This window comes from Echinops telfairi, unplaced genomic scaffold (assembly GCF_000313985.2).
Source record: "Echinops telfairi isolate 266 unplaced genomic scaffold, ASM31398v2 ScPeMD7_57;HRSCAF=196, whole genome shotgun sequence".
NCBI classification, from domain to species: Eukaryota; Metazoa; Chordata; class Mammalia; order Afrosoricida; family Tenrecidae; genus Echinops; species Echinops telfairi.
Genome location: NW_022103955.1, coordinates 1,490,173 through 1,509,083, shown reverse-complemented (window position 1 = coordinate 1,509,083; position 18,911 = coordinate 1,490,173). Strand labels below are relative to the sequence as shown.

The window sequence follows — 18,911 nt, the reverse complement described above, 5'->3', positions numbered from 1 at the left end:
GAAACACCACTCAGGCCTCCGCCAGCCCCACATTCATGCTGCGTTGAACCATTGTTGCAGTCACTGTGTCCTTTCGCCTTACCGAAAGTCTTCCCTGTTTTGCACTGACCTCCACGGTACCAAGTCTGTTGCCCTTCTGTAGGGGCCAGCCTCTTCCAATGACATGTCCAAAGTGCAGGAGACAAACGTTGCTATCCTTGCTTCTAAGGAGTACTTTGATCGTAGTTCTTCCAAGATAGATTTGTTCATTCTTACAGGAATGCATTATTTTCCATATTCTTTACCAACAGCATCATTCAAGGTACCAGTTCTCCTTTGGTCTACCTTAATCAATGCCCAGCTTTCATATATTAGACCACTGAAAATACCACGCTGGGGTCAAGTGCACCTTAGTCCTCAAATGCTTTAAAGAGGTCTTTTGCAGCCGATCTGCTCACTGAAAAAAACCCTGGTGGTATGATAAGTTAAGCATTGTGTTGCTAAGCACAAGGTTGGTGGTTCATGCTTACCAGCTGCTCTGTAGATGAATGTTGCAGTCTGCTTCCATAAAGATTCACAGATTCAAAAATCCGACAGAGCAGTTCGACTCTGTTTATAGGGTCTCTACAAACCAGACTCAAGCCCAGCTATTGATTCCTAAGGGAAAACCCAGTTTGGTTTCTTAACTGTTTCTTTCCTGGGCTTTAATTGTAGATACGCTGAGTTACTTTGTTTTCCTCAGATACAGTTTGCTGCTGGGTTTAATAGAGACTGCCCATCTTCTGTTCTGCAGAAAAGGAAATGAGCTCATAGGATATTTGGGGAACAGCAGACTCCTAGGGCAATAAGGCATGAAGGGAGTCAGTTCTGGCAGTAATTAAACTTTTCTGGGCAGACTCCTAGGGCAATAAGGCATGAAGGGAGTCAGTTCTGGCAGTAATTAAACTTTTCTGGATCTGACTTTTTAATGAAGAGTAGTTGCAATCATGGACGTGCTCATTCTGCAAACACTGTTTGTTGCCTGACTGTGCTAGGTGCCATTATACACACATGCGTATCTAGAGAGGTGTAAACTGAGGCCTCACCTTTATGGAACCCTCTGGGACTGGAGTGTACAAACATCAGGAGATAGAGTGGTACTCCTTTTGCTAATTTAACTCTGCCTCCCAGACACAAGTATAATGAAAACAATGGAAGTAGCTGTAGATACAAATTACCACAAACCCTAAAAAGAAGCAGAGCTTGTGATGTGAGTGCAGACAGGACAGTAGAGCATCTGTTGATCAGGAGTGGGAGGAGCAGCTCCTGGCTCCGTCTGGCCCCACCTGAGAGGATCCAGGAGTGATTCCCTTCACCAGGGGAATGTGATGGGCTCCTCCTCTAGCCCGTGGTTGGTTTTTAATGGTAACTAGTAGACATGGATTTATGGAGACTTCAGGATCACCCTCAGAGTCAGTTACCTCTTCTGTCTTTCTATATGTGCCAACACAAAAATAAACCTAAAAAGTTTTAGATGGGTGGAAAAGTCAGAGGGAAATGAAATTGGTAATTAAACCATGTCAAACTTAAATTAGAATTAAATTATTATACGGAAAGTCAAATAATAGTTATTACTCAACTGTAAAGTAATTGTCATTCATAGGGTAACAAAGACACTATTCAGAAAGAGTATCTGACTTTAAAATCCTTGAAGTTGATTTTAATGCATACTTTATAACAAAATGGAAGTAACATGTTGAAATAAATGCTTGATCACATAATGTTCTTGATGGAATTAACTAATGATTTTTCCTGCTAGTATTTTATTGACTTTATTAATAATCTGAAATATTTTATTTATATTTGTACTATATTACACAGGATTTTATTATTTAAGTAGCAAAGTACAGTGTGAAACTATTAATGTACCTAGATGTAAAGTACATGAGATCCTTGCCTGCTATGATTTTTTTACAAAGCAATAAATTTAATGTCAAAATTATTGAAATATCATATAATAAATATAATATAAAAACTGTAAGCTATCAACAATAACAGTAACTAAGATACCTGAAGATAGACAACTTAAAACTCTTAAGCAATTAAACACACAATTGTGTATATAATATTTTTGTGATTTTTGCATGTTGGAAATAGCATTTGCTCCTTTTGTAGATATGTAGAAGGGCTAATGGCAGGCCATGAAAGGGAGCATCTCAGCAGTTCAACCAGTGTTTATCCAACCAGTAAGCATGGTTTCTCTTATGATTTCTAGTTTTATTCTACCATTTTCCCACATTCTATCTAGGACTTTCTAATGTGATTCTTTTCAGAACAATTGGTAGTGGTAACCAAGCACCTTTCTTCAGCTGTGGTGTCAGGGTTCTGCTCTCGGGGTCATGGAGACTGGTGCTCTTATGGCCCATTAGTCCATTGAACTAATGGTTTCTATCTTCAGTTTCCATCACTCTCCTTTCTTCTGAGCAAGGAGAGACCAGTAGCTACACCTTAGATGGCTGCTTACAAGCATTTCAGTCTGCAGTCACTGGTTACCAAAATAGGATGTAGAATATTGTCTTTTTGGATTATATTAGGTCAATTGATCTAGGTGATTTGAGGCTTGGGACCATAGTCTCAGGAGTCATTCCCTCAAGCAGTTTGGTGATGTTTAAAATATTTTCATAAGTTTACCCCCCACCCAAATACTCCATCATATTCATGGTCATACAAAGTTGTCATTATTAATATCATTGTTCTCTTTCTTCCAGAGCTTCTTTGAAGGGCAGTCTGCACCATGGGACTCCGCTAAGAAAGATGAGAACAGAATGAAGAACAGATATGGGAATATCATTGCTTGTAAGTGTCGGTGGTCCAATTGGGCCGTCCTCTAACTTTCTTTTCACATTTGGTAAGATTGACCCCTAGCCTCATGCAGCCTCATGCGGCTGGAAAAGCTGGTAGTCAGAAAGGAAGAAGTATCTGAGTACCTCCACTCTTATCAGTGTGCTCTTCGCTGTGGGGCTAGTTTAATTTAAGATAAGAAGGCTTGGGTCACATAGGTAATGGCAAAATACTGAGAATGAAAATCCATTTTTAAGAGGAGTAAACTGTTTCTCAGCTGCTATGGGAGAAAGAATAGAAATAATGACACACAGCACACCTTCATGCATTGAGTTGGAATCCCCCGTAAGCATTAATTCATTAATTATCCAGACACTTGGGTTAGGTAGGTCAGTGACAGCCATATTTTAAGGGAAGAAAACGGAAACACAGAAGTTAAATGATAGTCCCCACATCACAATACTCATTAGCATGAGAGCTGGGATTATAGCTCAGAAACTCCAAGTTCTTGTGAAACTGAATGTTACCCAGTCATAATTCTTTGGATGGCTTTTAAATCTATCCAGAGCTCATTAATGTTCTATAATGATGCTGAGTTGTGTGGTAGATTGATGAACCTAGTTGTCCCAGGGCTTAAGCCATCCGTCCTGCGTTAAACTGCTTTTCGTCATACCAGACTACACTCCAGTATGAACAGCCACTGTGGCGGCCTAACAGAATGTATGCTATTTCTAAAGATAGGTAAAGAAAAACAAAACAAAAATGAGACTAGACCTAGAGATCATCGAGCTCATCATGACGTATGACTTTTAAAAGAATAAACACGAAAGGTTTAGGGATTTCAGAGGAGCAATATGTGAGGCTCATTGATTATGGAAATGCAGTTGAATGTACTTGCCTGAGCTAGCATTTATTATGGCAGTACTGGTACTGCAGCAGCAATACCCAGTTGAATTTTCTGTGATTGCAGACGTGTTCTGAAACTGCACCATCCACTCACCCAAGTGCTGAGCACTTGGAATTTGACAAGTGCAGCAAAAGAACTACATTTCTTTATTTTTTTAATCATTTTATTAGGGGCTCATATAACTCTTATCACAATCCATACATACATCAATTGTGTAAAGCACATTTGCACATTCATTGCCCTCATCATTCTCAAAACATTTGCTCTCCACCTAAGCCCCTGGCATCAGCTTCTCATTGTTTCCCCTCCCTCCCCGCTCCCCCCTGCCTCACGAATCCTTAATAATTTATAAATTATTATTTTTTCATATCTTGTCCTGTCCGACGTCTCCCTTCACCCACTTTTCTGTCATCCGTCCCCCAGGGAGGAGATCACATGTAGATCCTTGTAATCGGTTCCCCCTTTCCAACCCACCCTCCCTCTACCTTCCCAGTATTGCCACTCACACCACTGTCCTGAAGGGATCATCCGCCCTGGATTCCCTGTGTTTCCAGTTCCTATCTGTACCAGTGTACATCCTCTGGTCTAGCCAGATTTGTAAGGTAGAAGTGGGATCATGATAGTTGGGGAGGAGGAAGCATTTAGGAACTAGAGGAAAGTTGTATTTTTCATTGTTGCCACATCGCACCCTGACCGGCTCGTCTCCTCCCCAAGACCCTTCTTTAAGGGGATGTCCAGTTGCCTACAGATGGGCTTTGGGTCTCCACCCTGCACTCCCCACCTCATTCACTATGATAAGATTTTTTGTTCTGATGATGCCTGATACCTGATACCTTTAACACCTCGGAATTGCACAGGCTGGTGTGCTTCTTCCATGTGGGCTTTGTTGCTTCTGAGCTAGATGGATGCTTGTTTCCCTTCAAGCCTTTAAGATTCCAGACGCCTATCTTTTGATATCCGGGCACCATCAGCTTTCTTCGCCACATTTGCTTATGCACACATCTGTCTTCAATGGTATCATGGAGGTGAGGACACAATGATATGATTTTTGTTCTTTGATGCCTGATAACTGATCCCTTTGGCACCTCATGATCATACAGGCTGGTGTGCTTCTTCCATGTGGCCTTTGTTGCTTCTGAGCTAGATGGCCGCTTGTTTACCTTCAAGCCTTTAAGACCCCAGACGCCATATCTTTTGATAGCTGGGCACCATCAGCTTACTTCACCACATTTGCTTATTCAACCCGCTTTGTCTTCAGCGGTTGTGTCGGGAAGGTGAGCATCATAGAATGCCAATTTAATAGAAGAAAGTATTCTTGCTACCTTAATGCTAAACCTATAAATATATGCACATAGATCTATTTCCCCATCCTTATATATAAATATATTTGCATATGTACATGCCTTTATTTAGACCCCTATAAATGGCCTTTGCCTCCTAGCTCTTTCAAAGGAACTACATTTCATTTTTATTTAAGTTTAATTATTTTAAACTAAATGGGATCAGACTAGTGACTACCATAATAGGCAACACAATTAAGCAATGTGTTCTATTAAAAATTGCATGGGATGTCATTTTGTATAATGCAACATCCCAACCAATCATATCCTATTTTCTCTTTAGTCGCTAGTAAAGTCAATCCACTGGTTTTGTAGGTGACAGATGCCAGTTCACACTGCAGTTCTGAGTGATGGCACAGTGCTACCTTAGAGATATGTAACAGTATTGATGAGGTTCAGGAAAGGAATACATTATTTCTGCCTAGGGAATAGTCCTGGGAAGATTGAATTGGCCTATATACCAACCTATTGCCCCTGAGTTCTTCTTGACTCAGAGTGATCTTATAGCATAAATCAGCTCCCAAGGGTTACTGATGCTGTAAATCTTCACATGAGCAAACAGCCTTATCTTTCTCCTGCAGAGCTACTGGTAGGTGTGAAACAGCCACCTTGACATAAGCAGACCAGTGTATAATCCTCTGCACAACGAGGCTCTTCTCAAGCACTTCATATTATCTAGGAGCCCACAGAAGCTCTGTATTATTGTAGGGACCAAGATAGTTTTCCTTTCAAGAGTTTCTTCAACCATGCAGCACATTCTGAAGCAGTTCGTGGAGATAAAATGAGAATTCGCTGTAGTTTCTAGGCCTCATTTCACATAGAAAATTGAAGAAGATGTTGATGAACCTTTGTCATCAGCTGTCTAGTATGAGTGATGGCCTTCTATGGAGCATCTAGACCAGTGGTTCTCAACCTTCCTAATGCCGCAACCCTTTAATACAGTCCCTCGTGTTGTGGTGACCCCCCAACCATAAAATTATTTTCGTTGCTACCTCATAACTGTAATTTTGCTACTGTTATGAATTGGGCGACCCCTGTGAAAGGGTTGTTCCACCCCAAAAGGGTTGTGGCCCACAGGTTGAGAACCACCGTTCTAGAAGGTGGCTGCCAATGAGTGTGATTTGGAGAGCACTGAGAGATCCAGATGACTTTTGTCCAATATAACCTGGGGTCCATTCCTTCTCAGTGCATAGTTTAAGGCCTTGTGCTAGGCTGGGTCGGTCCTCTAGAGAAGCAAAATCAGTGCTGCTCCTAGATATGTGTGTGTGTATGTACACACACACACACACACACACACACACACACACACACACATGCATCTCAAGAAAGAACCTCAGACCATTGCTGTGTCTGTTATGAAGTGCTACTGAGTCAGTTTTGACCCACAGCAATCCCATATGTAACAGAATGAATCACTGCCTGGTCCTGTACTGTCCTCACAGTTATTGCTATTTCTGAGCCCATTTTAGCAACTGCTGTGTCAGTCCATCTTTTCATTGGCCCTGTACTTTACCTTCCATGATATTCTTTTCCAAGGACTAGTCTATTCTGGTAACATGTGCAGAGAACATGAGATGAAGGCTCATCATCCTTGCAACTAAGGAGTATTCTGGTTGTGCTTATTCCAAGACATGTGTTTGTTTTTTATTTTGTTTTATTTTCTGATCCGTAGTACTTTCAATATTCTTCACTAGCACCATAATTCAAATGCCTTAATTAGTCTATGGTCTTCCTTATTCGGTGTCCAACTTTCACATGCTTATGACGTGACTGAAAATACAATGGGTTTCCCCTAGCTGGAGCATACCATGAGAGAGGGCAATACTGGGGACACACGGCAGGGAATGAGCCTGGTCTGAGCACCCCCACGATGGGGTAAACCAAGAAGGGAACATAACAGATCAGCAATGGGAGCAAAGCCAAGCCACAAAGCCCCTGAGAAGCCCCCCAAATAGACCTCAGGCTAGGAGGGGCAGTGTCCAGAACCTTCCAGGACCAATGGGGAGATAGTCATAAAGGTCAGCAGATAGACCTGGAATTATGTATGCTTTTTAATTTTTGGCTTGTTGACATTTTTTTCTTTTCTTTTTTGTCCCTCTTTTCATTCAATCTTTTGTTTCCTTTTTGTTTCATCTCTGTTATTGTTGTTTCGCCTACCATTATAAGATGGGCGTGGGAAGCAAGCCCCAGAAGAAAGCAATAGGAATGACATTTCAAGAGTGACTTGGGGGAAAAAAGAGGGACTTGGGTGGGGGAGGAGGCAGGGGAAAGGAGTGGTGAGCAAACAGCACCATAGACAGGGAATTTAAAACAACACCTTAGACAGGAATTAAAGGCAACAATGAGGAGGACATAGGGATTCAGGTGGTGGTGGAGAAACAGCAATGTAGCTGAGAAGAAGATAGATGGTGGGCAGGAGGAAGGTAAAAGGAAACAGAGGAAAGATCTAGGAAGCAAAGCTATGGATAGAGTATAAACATGAGTGTGCACTTATGTAAATATATTAATTAATAAAAAATAGAGGTATTGGCCTCTGTACATACATTTATATGGCAACACATTGAGGAAGTGGACAGACTTTGGGAAGGTTCAAGCCCTCCCTCAACACAAGAACACTCTGTTCTAACTATCCAGCATTCTGTGATGCTCACCCTCCGACACAATTGCTGAAGCCAAAATGGGTGCACAAGCAAATGTAGTGAAGAAAGCTGATGGTGCATGGCTATCAAAAGAAGTACTTTTGGGGGTCTTATAGACTTGAAGTTAAACAAGCGGTCGTCTAGCAGAGAAGCAACAAGCCCACATGGAAGAAGACCCAAAACAAACAAACAAACAAACATATTGTTGAGAACAAAGGGGATCAGAACAGAGACCCCCAAACCCATCTATAGACAATAGGGCATCCCCTCACAGGAGGGTCACAGGGAAGGGGGATGAGTCAACCATGGCACAGTATGGTGCTGACGAAACACAATATTCCTCTGGTTCTTTGAGACTTTCTCACCCCCAACTATCATGACCCCAGTCCTTCCTTGTAGTTCTGGCTAGAGTGGAGCATGTACACGGATAACACATAAGAGCTCACAACACAAGGAATCCAGGTCAGATAAACCCCTCAAGGACAGAAATCAGGAGGGTATGGGGAAGGTGGGGGGAGAAGGGGAGGAAAGGGGAAATGGATGGAAAGGATCAATGTATAATCCCCACCCCACCCCCAGGGCGATGAACAACAGAAATGTGGGTGAAGGGAGACAGCAGTCAATGTAAGATAGGAAAAGAATAATATTTTCTAATTTATCAAGGGGTCACAAGGGTGGCAGTGGGAGAAGGGAGGGGGGAAAAAGAGGAGCTGATAACAAGGATTCAAATAGAAAGGAACTGTTTCAAAAATGATGATAACATATGTACACATATGCTAGATACAACTGATGTATGGACCGTTATGAGAGCTGTAAGAGCCCCCCCAAAAATGATTTTTTTTTAAAGAAAGTAACATGGGTTGGGTCAGGAGCACCTTAGTCTTCAAAGTGACATCCTTGCTCTTCAACACTTCAAAGAGATCCTGTGCAGCAGACTTAATCAGTGCAATACACCTGTTGATTTTTCACTGCTGCTTCCATGAGCATGAACTCTGGACTCAAGCAAGATGACATCCTTGACAACTTCAATCCTGTCTCCATTCATCATGGTGTTACTTAGTGGTCCAGCTGTCAGGATTTTTGCTTTCTTTACATTGAGCTGTAATGCCTGTTGAAGACTGCAATCCTTGGTCTTTGTCAGCAAGTGTTTCACGTCCTCCTTGCTTTCAGCAGACAAGCTTGTGCACCCTGCATCTCACAGCTTAATAAGCTTTCCTCCAGTCCTGATGCCACATTCTTGTTAATATAGTCCATCTTCTCAGAGTTTTGCTCAACATGCAGATTGAATAAATAGTGTGAAAGGCTACATATCTGACACATACCTTTCCTGATTTTAAACCATGCGGTGGGGGGGGGGGGGACTCCTCAAACGCAAACGTCTTCGAGTTGATGCCAGCTCCTCGCGACCCCACAGGACAGGGTAGATCCATACTTATTTACAGCAGGAGAAAGCCTGGCTTTCTCCCATAGAGGACCTAGTGCTTTCAAATTGTCAACGTTGCAGATCACAGCCCAATGCTTACCACTACACGTACCCCTAGGGCTTCTTAAACCTCACTGCCAGCGAATCAATTGACTCATAGTGACCTTATAGGGCAGGGTAGAACTGCCGCTGTTAAGTTCTGAGATTGTAACCCTCTACTGGAGTAGAAAACCCTGTCTTTCTCCCCCAGAGTGGTTGATTTTTTTCTCACTGGTAACCCTTAGAGTAGCAGCCTAATATAACCACTACACCACGGGGGCTCCCTCTAAACCATGCAATGTTACCTTAATCTGTTTGAGAGACTGTCTCTTGATCCATATCAGGTTCCCCATGAGCACAAGGAAATATTCTGGAGTTCTCATTCTTCTCCGTGCTGTCCATAGTTTGTTATGGTCCAGACAGGCGAATGCCTTACTTTGCATAGTCAATGGAACACAAGTAAACACCTTTCTGGTATTCTCTGCTTTCACTCAAGATCCACCTGATGTCATCAGTGATAACTCGCTTGCCATGTCCTCTTCTGAATCCAGCTTGGATTTCAAGCTCCCTGTCCATGTACTACTGCAGCCATTGTTAAATGATCATCAGTAAAGCTTTACTTGCATGAGATATTAATGATATTATTCAATAATTATCTCATTCTATTGGGTCATCTTTCTTTAGAGTAGACCTAAATATTCCAATCAGTTAACCAGATAGCTATCTTCCAAATTTCTTGCCATAAATTGGGTGCTGTCAGTGCTTCGTAACCTTATTTAAACATTTGGTATTCCATCCGTTTCAGGAACTTTGCTTTTTCTTTATGCATTTAGTGCAACTTGGATTTCTTCTCTTGGTACCATTGGTTTGTAATCATATGTTACCTTTTGAAATAGTTCCATGTCACCTAGTTCTTTTTGGTACAATGAATGGTTCTTTGTATTCTTTACATCTTCTTTTGATGCTTACTGCAGCATTCAATATTTTGACCATAGAGTCTTTCACTATTGAAACGAGGCTTAAATTTTTTTTCTTCAGTTTTTTTTAAGTTTAAGATACGATGAGCATGTTCTTCCTTTTTTGTTTTCTACCTATAGGTCTTTGCACATCGCAGTATAATACTCTGTCTTTTCATGCGGCCCCTTGAGTTTTTCTGTTCAGCTGTTTGACTTCATCATTTCTTCCAATGTTTAGCTACTCTAGTGTCAAGAACAAATGTCAGAGTCTCTTTTTCTTCTTTTCAAATATTTCTACAGCAGTTTTGTTTGCAAGTAATTTACGTATCAATTAATTCAATCATTCAATAATATGGAGAATTATATACTCACCCCCACATCACTTTTAGATCATTCCCTCTCCCCCATGGTCAAATCACACCTTTAAGATGACTCATGCAATCACAATCTGTTCTAGTGCTCCCTCCCTCCTCCCATCTTCAGTAGCTACTCCTGAAACCCCCTTTTTCTCCCTATCTCCCTACTTACCCCCACCCTGCTACTCCCAATATCCCCTTGTATTTATTATTATCATTATGTTTCCACTTCTCCTGTGCTTCATGACTGGGAGACCAAATAGAAAACAAAATCGTGCTAAGGTGATAAAGGTAGAAACATAGTAGTTTATAGACAGAAATACGAATAATGTATAAGAAAGAAAAGAACCCTAACAATTATCAAAATGCTAGGGAAGAAATTTTTGTAATGGAACCAATAAGAGATACTTGCACCCAGAACAGGTTCAGATCGTTTCTACACAGTGGTCATTTCTACACAGTGGTCAACACGGTGTCGAGTTCAGTGCGGCATGATCAAGATAACAGTGGTCTCTGCCAGACTGTAAGGCTGACCTCGACTCTCGCCTGTGGCTAGGGCGAATCTGCCAGTGGCTCAGTCTGACCAGACACTCTGCAGATGGGCTTGGGGCTCTCAGCATTCCCCACAGCCCTCCACAAATTGTGTGTTCATCATTTTTGCTCTGATGATTTTCTCCTCACCATATTCAAGATTTGTAATAGTTATCTCTGATCACACAAACTGGTGTGCTTCTTTCAAGTGGACTTAGTTGACGCCTCACTTATATGTCTGCTTGTTGGAATACGAACTTTTAAGACCCCAGACACTATTCCAGTTGACAACCAGGCACCATCTGGCTTTTTCACCACACTTTGCTGTAGCACCCATATCGTCAGAGATCATGTCATGAAGGTAAGTATGCAGCAGGGCCATGATATAAGAACTAATTGTTCTTAAGTTGGAGCTAGGATTTAGTGCGAGCCCTGAACCCATTCCTGGATCTATGCCTTTTTTTAAATTTGCTGTAACTTAGAAGCCAATGCATATGTCATATCCTTCCATAATCCAATCATCTTAAACATAATTGTGCGATTTCTTCCATAATCCTATATGTTTTCCAAAACATAGTTTTCCTTCCTGGAGGTCTCTTCTGACATCCATTTTCATTGTTTCTTTTTCCCATTTCCTCTGCTTCCTTCATGTCTATTGACCTGATGTCATCCCACAGCTTGTCAGATCTTCTGTCATTAGTGTCCACGGGTCAAATCTGTTCAAGATATATGCTTGAGATTCAGGTGGGATACACTCAAGACCATATTTTGGCTCTTATGGACTTGTTTTAATTTTCTTCGGCCCCAATTTCAACTTACATATGAGATATTGATGGTCTGTTCTACAGTCAGTTCCTGGCCTTATTTTGCCTGATGGTATTGAGTTTTTCTAGCATTTCTTCTACCAGATGTAGTAACTTCTATTTCTGTCTGCTCCACTTGGGGAAATGCATACCTATAGAGACCATTGATGTTGTTGGGGGGAAAACGTATCTGTGATGAAGAGGTTATTGGTCTGGCAAAATTCTATCATGTAATCTCTAGCTGTGTTTCTGTGGAATTCTGTGGAAATTTTAACATTTTCAACTACCTTTCCTTCCTTTTTCCAACTATTCCATTCCAATCGCCAGTAATTACCAGTACATCTTGATGGCATGTTTAATGAACTTCATACTTAGAGAAGTTGGTAGAATTATTTCAATTTCTCCATCACTGTCTTCAGTGCTTGGTGCATAAACTTTAATGATTAGATTACTGGATTTTCTTATACACTTAGAGATATTATCTGTCACAGACCGCATTGTATTTCACAACAGATCTTGAAATGTTCTTGTTAACAATGGATGTGACACCATTCCTCTTGAATTTTTCATTCCTGGTATAATAACCATATGACTGCTTCAAAGTGGCCAATAGCAGCCCATTTCAGCTCAGTAATGCTTAGGATATGACTATATGTTCCATCGTATTTTTTACTTACAATTTTCCTAGATTTATATTTGTACAGTCCCAGTTTTGGTCATTAATCAATGTTTACAGCTGTTGTTCTCATTTTGAATCAAGCAACATCAGCAAATTAAGGTCCTGAACGCTGTACTCCATTCATGTCATTCTGGTCAGCTCTAAGAAAGGAGCTCTTCTGGTCATGTTTTGAGCACCTTTCCACCTGAAAGGCTCATCTTCCAACACGATATCTGATGATGTTCCACTCTTGTTCTTAAGGTTTTCTGGACCCAGTTCCTCAGAACTGGATTGCCTATTCCTTCTTTGCAGTTTTTTTCTTATTCTGGAAACTCTGCAGACGTCTGTTCAGCTCGGGTGACCCTGCTGTTATTTGCAAATGCTAATGAGATATCTTTGAGCATCGCAGCAACAGACAAGTCACACTGTACAACAAACTGATTACAAATGTAGAAGCATGCAAGTAAGTCCAGTTTAAACCCATAGGTCAGATGTTACGCTGGAGGCTTTTCCAAGCTAGTGTGCCTGTGGGGGCTGGCGGACCCAAGAGCAGGAAGATGAAGCGGGAACCAGGAAGATTCCAGCCTGGAGGACACGAAAGAAGATGAATTCAAAAGTGGAAGCCCACTGATAGCTCTGAGGCTCAGCAGACAATAGGACAGACGTTTCCAAACCACAATCCAAAACAAACATACATTTACTTTTCTATTATAAATGCTGTCCCCCTTTTCAAATTGAGGTGAGTGGAGATTAAATGACCTCCCCATGATCACATAAGTAGGCAGCAGCCCTTTTGTGAATGAAAAGAATTCTTGGCTTTAATGATTTAAAAGTCTTGGTGGTTTTTTTTTCAGATTCAAGTAGTGGCACATAGCCCCTAGGCACACATGAGGCTGGTCCTAGTTCACTTGCTCCCTTTCCATGGAAAAATTTCATTTTTACTGTGTCCCTGCCAGTGGATTCTCTCTTTTGCACTAAGCTTATGGGAGCCCAGGTAGCATAATGGTTATGTGTTGGACTGCTAACTGCAAGCTACCACCGACTATTCCTGGGCAGAAAGAAGATGCTTTCTACTCCCATAAAGAGTTACAGACTTAAGGGAACAACAAGTGGTTCAAAACCAGTGGCAGGGAGGGGATGGGAGGACTGGTAGGAAGTGACCAAGGGCAAGGTAACTGAGAGGAATTACTGAAACCAGAATGAAAGTTGAGCATGGTAGTGGAACAGGAGGAAAGCATAAGAAAATAGAGGAAAGGAGTAGGAGGCAAAGGGTATACATAGAGGCCTAAATACAGACATGGACATTTGTAAATATATTTATGATTATGGGGGAAATGGATCAATATGCATATATTTAAAGTAGGGTAGCAGGTGGACATTGGGCCTCCTCATGTGCATTCCCTTAATACAAGAGCACCTTGCTCAGCTAAATGGTCATTCCATGATACCCACCTTTTGGACATGATCGCTGGAGACAAACGTGCATAAGCAAATGTGGTAAAGAAAGCTGATGGTGCCCAGCTATCAAAAGATATAGCATCTGGGGTCTTAAAGGCTTGTAGGCAAACAAGCGGCTATCTAGCTTGGAAGCAACAAAGGCCACAGAAAAGAAGCACACAAGCCTGTGTGATCATGCGGTGTTGAAGGGATCAGGTAGCAGACACCAAAGAACAAAAACCACCATTGTGTGATCACCTTCCCCACATAAATGCTGAAGATGAATGTGTGCATAAGTAAGTGTGGTGAAGAAGCCTGATGGTGCCTGGCTATCGAGAGATATAGCATCTGGGGTCTTAAAGGCTTGAAAGTAAACAAGTGGCCATCTAGCCCAGAAGCAACAAAGCCCACATGGAAGCAGCACCCCAACAAGTGTGATCATGAAGGGCCGAGGGAATCCGGTTTCAAGCGCCAAGGGCAGGGGGGAGGTTCGGGGAATTATATCATCGTGATTGAGGGGAGCACGTGGTGGGGGCCCAATGCCCATCTGTACACAACTGGACATCTCTTGCAGAGGGGTAGTGGGGAGGAGATGAGTAACTCAGGGTTCAGTGTAGCAATAATGAAACTCACAACCTTCCTCTAGTTCTTAAACGCTTCCTCCTCCCCACTATCATGATCCCAATTCTACCTTGCAAACCCGGTTAGGCCAGAGGATGCACAGCGATACAGATGGGAACTGGAAACACAGGGAATCTAGGATAGATGAACCCCTCAGAACCAGTGGTGAGAGTGGCGATACCGGGAGGGAAGGAGGTTAGAAAGGGAGAACTGATCACAAGGATCTACATATAACCTCCTACCTGGGGGATGGGCAACAGAAAAGTGGGTGAAGGGGGATGCCAGGCAGTGTAAGATAAGATAAAATAATATGTAAATTATCAAGGGTTCATGAGGGAGGGGGGAGCGGGGAAGGAGAAGGAGGGGGAAAAGGAAAATGAGGAGCTGATTCCAGGAACCCAAGCAGAAAGTGAGTTTTGAGAATGATAAGGGCAACGAATGTATAAGTGTGCTTTACACAATTGATGTATGTGTGGATTGTGATAAGAGTTGTATGAGCCCCAATAAAATGATTTTTTTTAAAGGAACTATTGATGGCAACATATGTACAAATGTGTTTTATACAATTGATGTATGGTTTGTTATAAGAGCTGTAAGACCCCCCAATAAAATTATTCATTATTAATATTTTACAAAAAAAGAGTTAGAGATTTAAGAACTCACAGGGGCAGTTCTACCCTGCCCTATAAGGTCTCTATGAGTCCAGACTGACCCGTTGGTAGTGAACTTGTGTGTTTGTGCTTTAGTTTAGTTTGTTTGGGTTTATCCAACCTCCAGAGACTGTATATTGATATGTAGCTGGTTTTCAACAAAAATATAGAATGTCCTTCCTCTACTTATTTCTCCTGATGACTGGACAGAGGGTGTACTTATATAGACCCACACATCCATTCCTTCATTCAGTGAATAATAATTGATTACCTACTACATGCTCAGAGTCCATGGGTAACAGAAAGAGGTAACATTTGACAACTAGCCAAAAGATTGGCAGTTCAACCTCCCTCCCTTAACTGCCCCCAGGCATCTCAGAAGAAAAAACTGAAGATCAGAGTGGCAGCCTTTAATTCCCAATGGAGCAGTCAGCTCTGCACTCCGGGGCTCACAGGAGTGAGAATTTGGAATCTGCTCCGTAATAACACTGCTACTTTCCAGACGTCATTGCTGAGCTTTAGAAAGATGACTATGTGTAAAGTGCCTCTGCGCCCAGTGATTGAGAGTCAACAGTAGGGTTGGGTAAACTTGTTTTGTAAAAGGCATTATAGTAAATATGTCAGACTTCGCAGGCCAGCTAGCCTTAGTCCAACTTACCAGCACTGTCATTGCACAACCAGGTGTGTTTTGGTTACTAATTGCCATTGAGTCAATCTTAACTCATGGCAACTCCATATGTGCAGAGCAGAATTGTTCTATACACAGGGTTTTTAACCCTGTGACTATATTTTGGAATCAGGTCTTTAGGTCTGCCTTCCCAATGCATGTCTGGGTTTGAACCAGCAAACCTTTGGCTAGTAGCTGATCACTTAACTGTTGGAGCCATCCAGGAGCAGACATGACTATGTTCCAGTTAAAATTACTTTCAAAGTAGGCAATGAGCTAGATCTGTGCCACAGACTATAGTTTTCTGACTCCTGGTTTAGTGGAAGACACTTCCCACAAGGAAAACTTCATTTCTACCACTCAAGGTACATTTCTACCACCACCAAAGACACCTTCAACTTTCAAGGCATTGCAACTAGGACCAATTATTTAAGCAGATAACATGTGTATACTGAATTTAGTCTGCTTATCTGGCACAGTGTTGTCAAAAGTGGAAAAGATTAAGTCTACATCCTACCCCCATCAGTTTATAATCCATGTGCTAGATCAGACTCAGACATAACATGAAATAGTAGATATTCCACAAATAAGAGAAAAATGTATAACAAAGGCAGTATTTTCAATGTGATGGAGAAACCTAAATGAGTTGTGAATAATGTTGATTAATCATTAAGATTTTTAGAGAAAATACAATATAGCATTGAGGTAATATAGATTGGAGTCCTTGCTGCACCATATATTTGCTGAAAACTTGCTAAGTTATGAACCCTCGTAATGTCACACTTTTCTCAGAACAATCCATGTTATGGAATTGAGCTGGCATACTCTATAAAACAATACTGATTGTTCTTTGCTTCTGCGTTACTCCTGTGTTAAAATTCTTCATCTGGCAAGCACAATAGGTCAACAACGACAACAAAAACAGTATTTTCCAGGCTCAGATTCCACAGGATTAACTGGTACGTAATTTCAATGTCCCAACTTGCTCCCTCAGCTCTTAGCAGGATTGTGTACAGTAAGCAGTCTGAATGGGCCATGCCTCTGTGTTCCATTTCTGAACGCTTGCTAGTTGTCACATTTCACCTGGGTCTCTGGAACTGTATTTTCTAGATCTCTCTTCCTTCCATGCCTTGCCCTCATGGCATTCTTTCCTGTATACTGTTTGTATTCCTTTCCATGGGCGTTGTCAAAAAGAGACTCTCTGCCTAGTTTATTCAATCTCCTAATCCTCCTCTTCACCTTCCACGGGACCCCTAAAATGATCATTTACTTCCCTAGATGAGATTGCTGTTGGCCCACTACAGCAAACTAAGACAAATATATGCCATGTACCACTCCTGTTGTTTCATTACCAAACTGCCCGCAATGCCATTTCCTGCCCAGGCTATACTAGACTTCACACCCAGTAATGTTCCCAGGGACTACTCCATCCAGGCAGACCTCTTCAGTGGGTCATGATAAAGCCATTGCTACTTGGGCTTAATCTGCAAATTGTTTCCTTGAGAACTGCTTCACTAAGGGTTTGCTGTGGATTTTTAGTTACCAAAAAAACAATGCCATCAAGTCAATTCCAACTCACCATGATCCTGTATGACGTTCCTGAGGCTTTGTAAATCTTTACAGAGGAATTTACCCTCATCTTTCTCCCACGGAGCAACTGATAGCTTTGAACTGCTAACCTGGAGGTTTACTTGACAGCATCATCAGTGTCTTTAGTTACAATAGTGAAACTAACTCTTAGATATTATCAGAGTTTAGAAGGATTGGGGGAATAAAAAGGACTAAAAATACCTAGCTAAGCCATGTTTATCTCGATTGCCCTGTTGTGACCTCGACTCCAACTCAAAGCAGCACCATGCATGCCAGAGTAGAACTGTGTGCCATGGCTCTTCAATGACGGGAGTTTCCAGAACTGGATCTCCAGGCCTTGTTTCTCTATAGCCGTAGTGAGGAGCGTCACCACCCCACTTCCCCCACTCCCGATGCCAAATAAGAAAATCAGATTCTGTAATTGTCAGTGGGTCATTTTAACTTGTGAAGTTTGCTTCAGAGAGTTTAGGCCTGTAGTAACAGGAGTTTAGGCCTGTAGGATTGTGGTAGTTACATAATCTGGTGTCAATTTGAGGAATAAGAGTGTAGGGGTGGAGTCTAGCCTGTCAAGTAGGATATAGCCAATGAGGCCTTTGTGTGGGCATGGCCTTCTCCTGAGAATTCTGGGAACTCCTATATTTCCTCCTTGGAGGTGGGAGACACACTCTCTTTGCTCACACCCTGTGAGACATTTCTGAGGAGAAGCCACATGAAGCTACCCGGAGGCAGTCAGAGTTTCAGAGCTGAAAGAACCACATGGAGACACCTGCCAATGCTGAAATGCTTACAACGCCACTAGATCCACAAGATTTCCAACCCACTGACCCGTGATCCTCCTGCATTCGGCGCCATTGCATGTGTTTCGTGAGTCTGAAGAGGGCTTTATAGATTTATTTCAGACATATGGGCTAATATTGAATTTATGGACTGATCTGCACTGGGCTGGGATGTTTTCTCAATAAATATTCAACTGGTCTAATATATAAAGTTTTTTCTTATACACATATGAGTCTTGCTGGATTTGTTTCTCTAGTCTACCTGGACTAACATATCTTAGAGGTTCTTGTTAGAGCTTTCCCAAGAATGTAAGATGGCCTTGTAATGACGGTGTTCATTGTTCTGCAACAGTGCTTGCACATAAAAGGATTTAAATGGAGTTTAAATACTACTCATTAGCTTTTTCTCTTAAGTAAAAATTTCCCTTTAATTTTATTTTTTGTTTATTTTATTCCCATAAAATTGCATTGCTAACCATTCTAAAAGGAAAGCCCTCCACCATTATAACCACCACCACCGACAAATGTTATTAGGTGGCCTCAAATTCAACTCATTGAAGCTCTGTATGACAGAGTAAAACTACTACAGAGGCTTTCCTAGACTTCGCTTTTTGCGTGTCTGTGTTTTCTGTAGTTTTCCTTATTCTTTTTTTTTTATTATTTTATTGGGAGCTCATACAATTCTTCTTTTTTTTTTTTTAACATTTTATTAGGGGCTC

General features: G+C 41.6%; 1 protein-coding gene across 6 annotated transcripts in view; it reads left to right on the top strand.

The window, feature by feature from the left end:
* PTPRM (protein tyrosine phosphatase receptor type M) overlaps window positions 1-18,911 on the top strand; it is a 707,951-nt gene that overhangs the window by 575,253 nt on the left and 113,787 nt on the right. For all 6 annotated transcript variants that reach the window (XM_045290818.1, XM_045290817.1, XM_045290815.1 and 3 more), the window contains one exon: window positions 2,727-2,814. In XM_045290818.1, coding sequence (XP_045146753.1) covers window positions 2,727-2,814 — 88 coding nt within the window. The remainder of the gene's footprint in view (window positions 1-2,726; window positions 2,815-18,911) is intronic.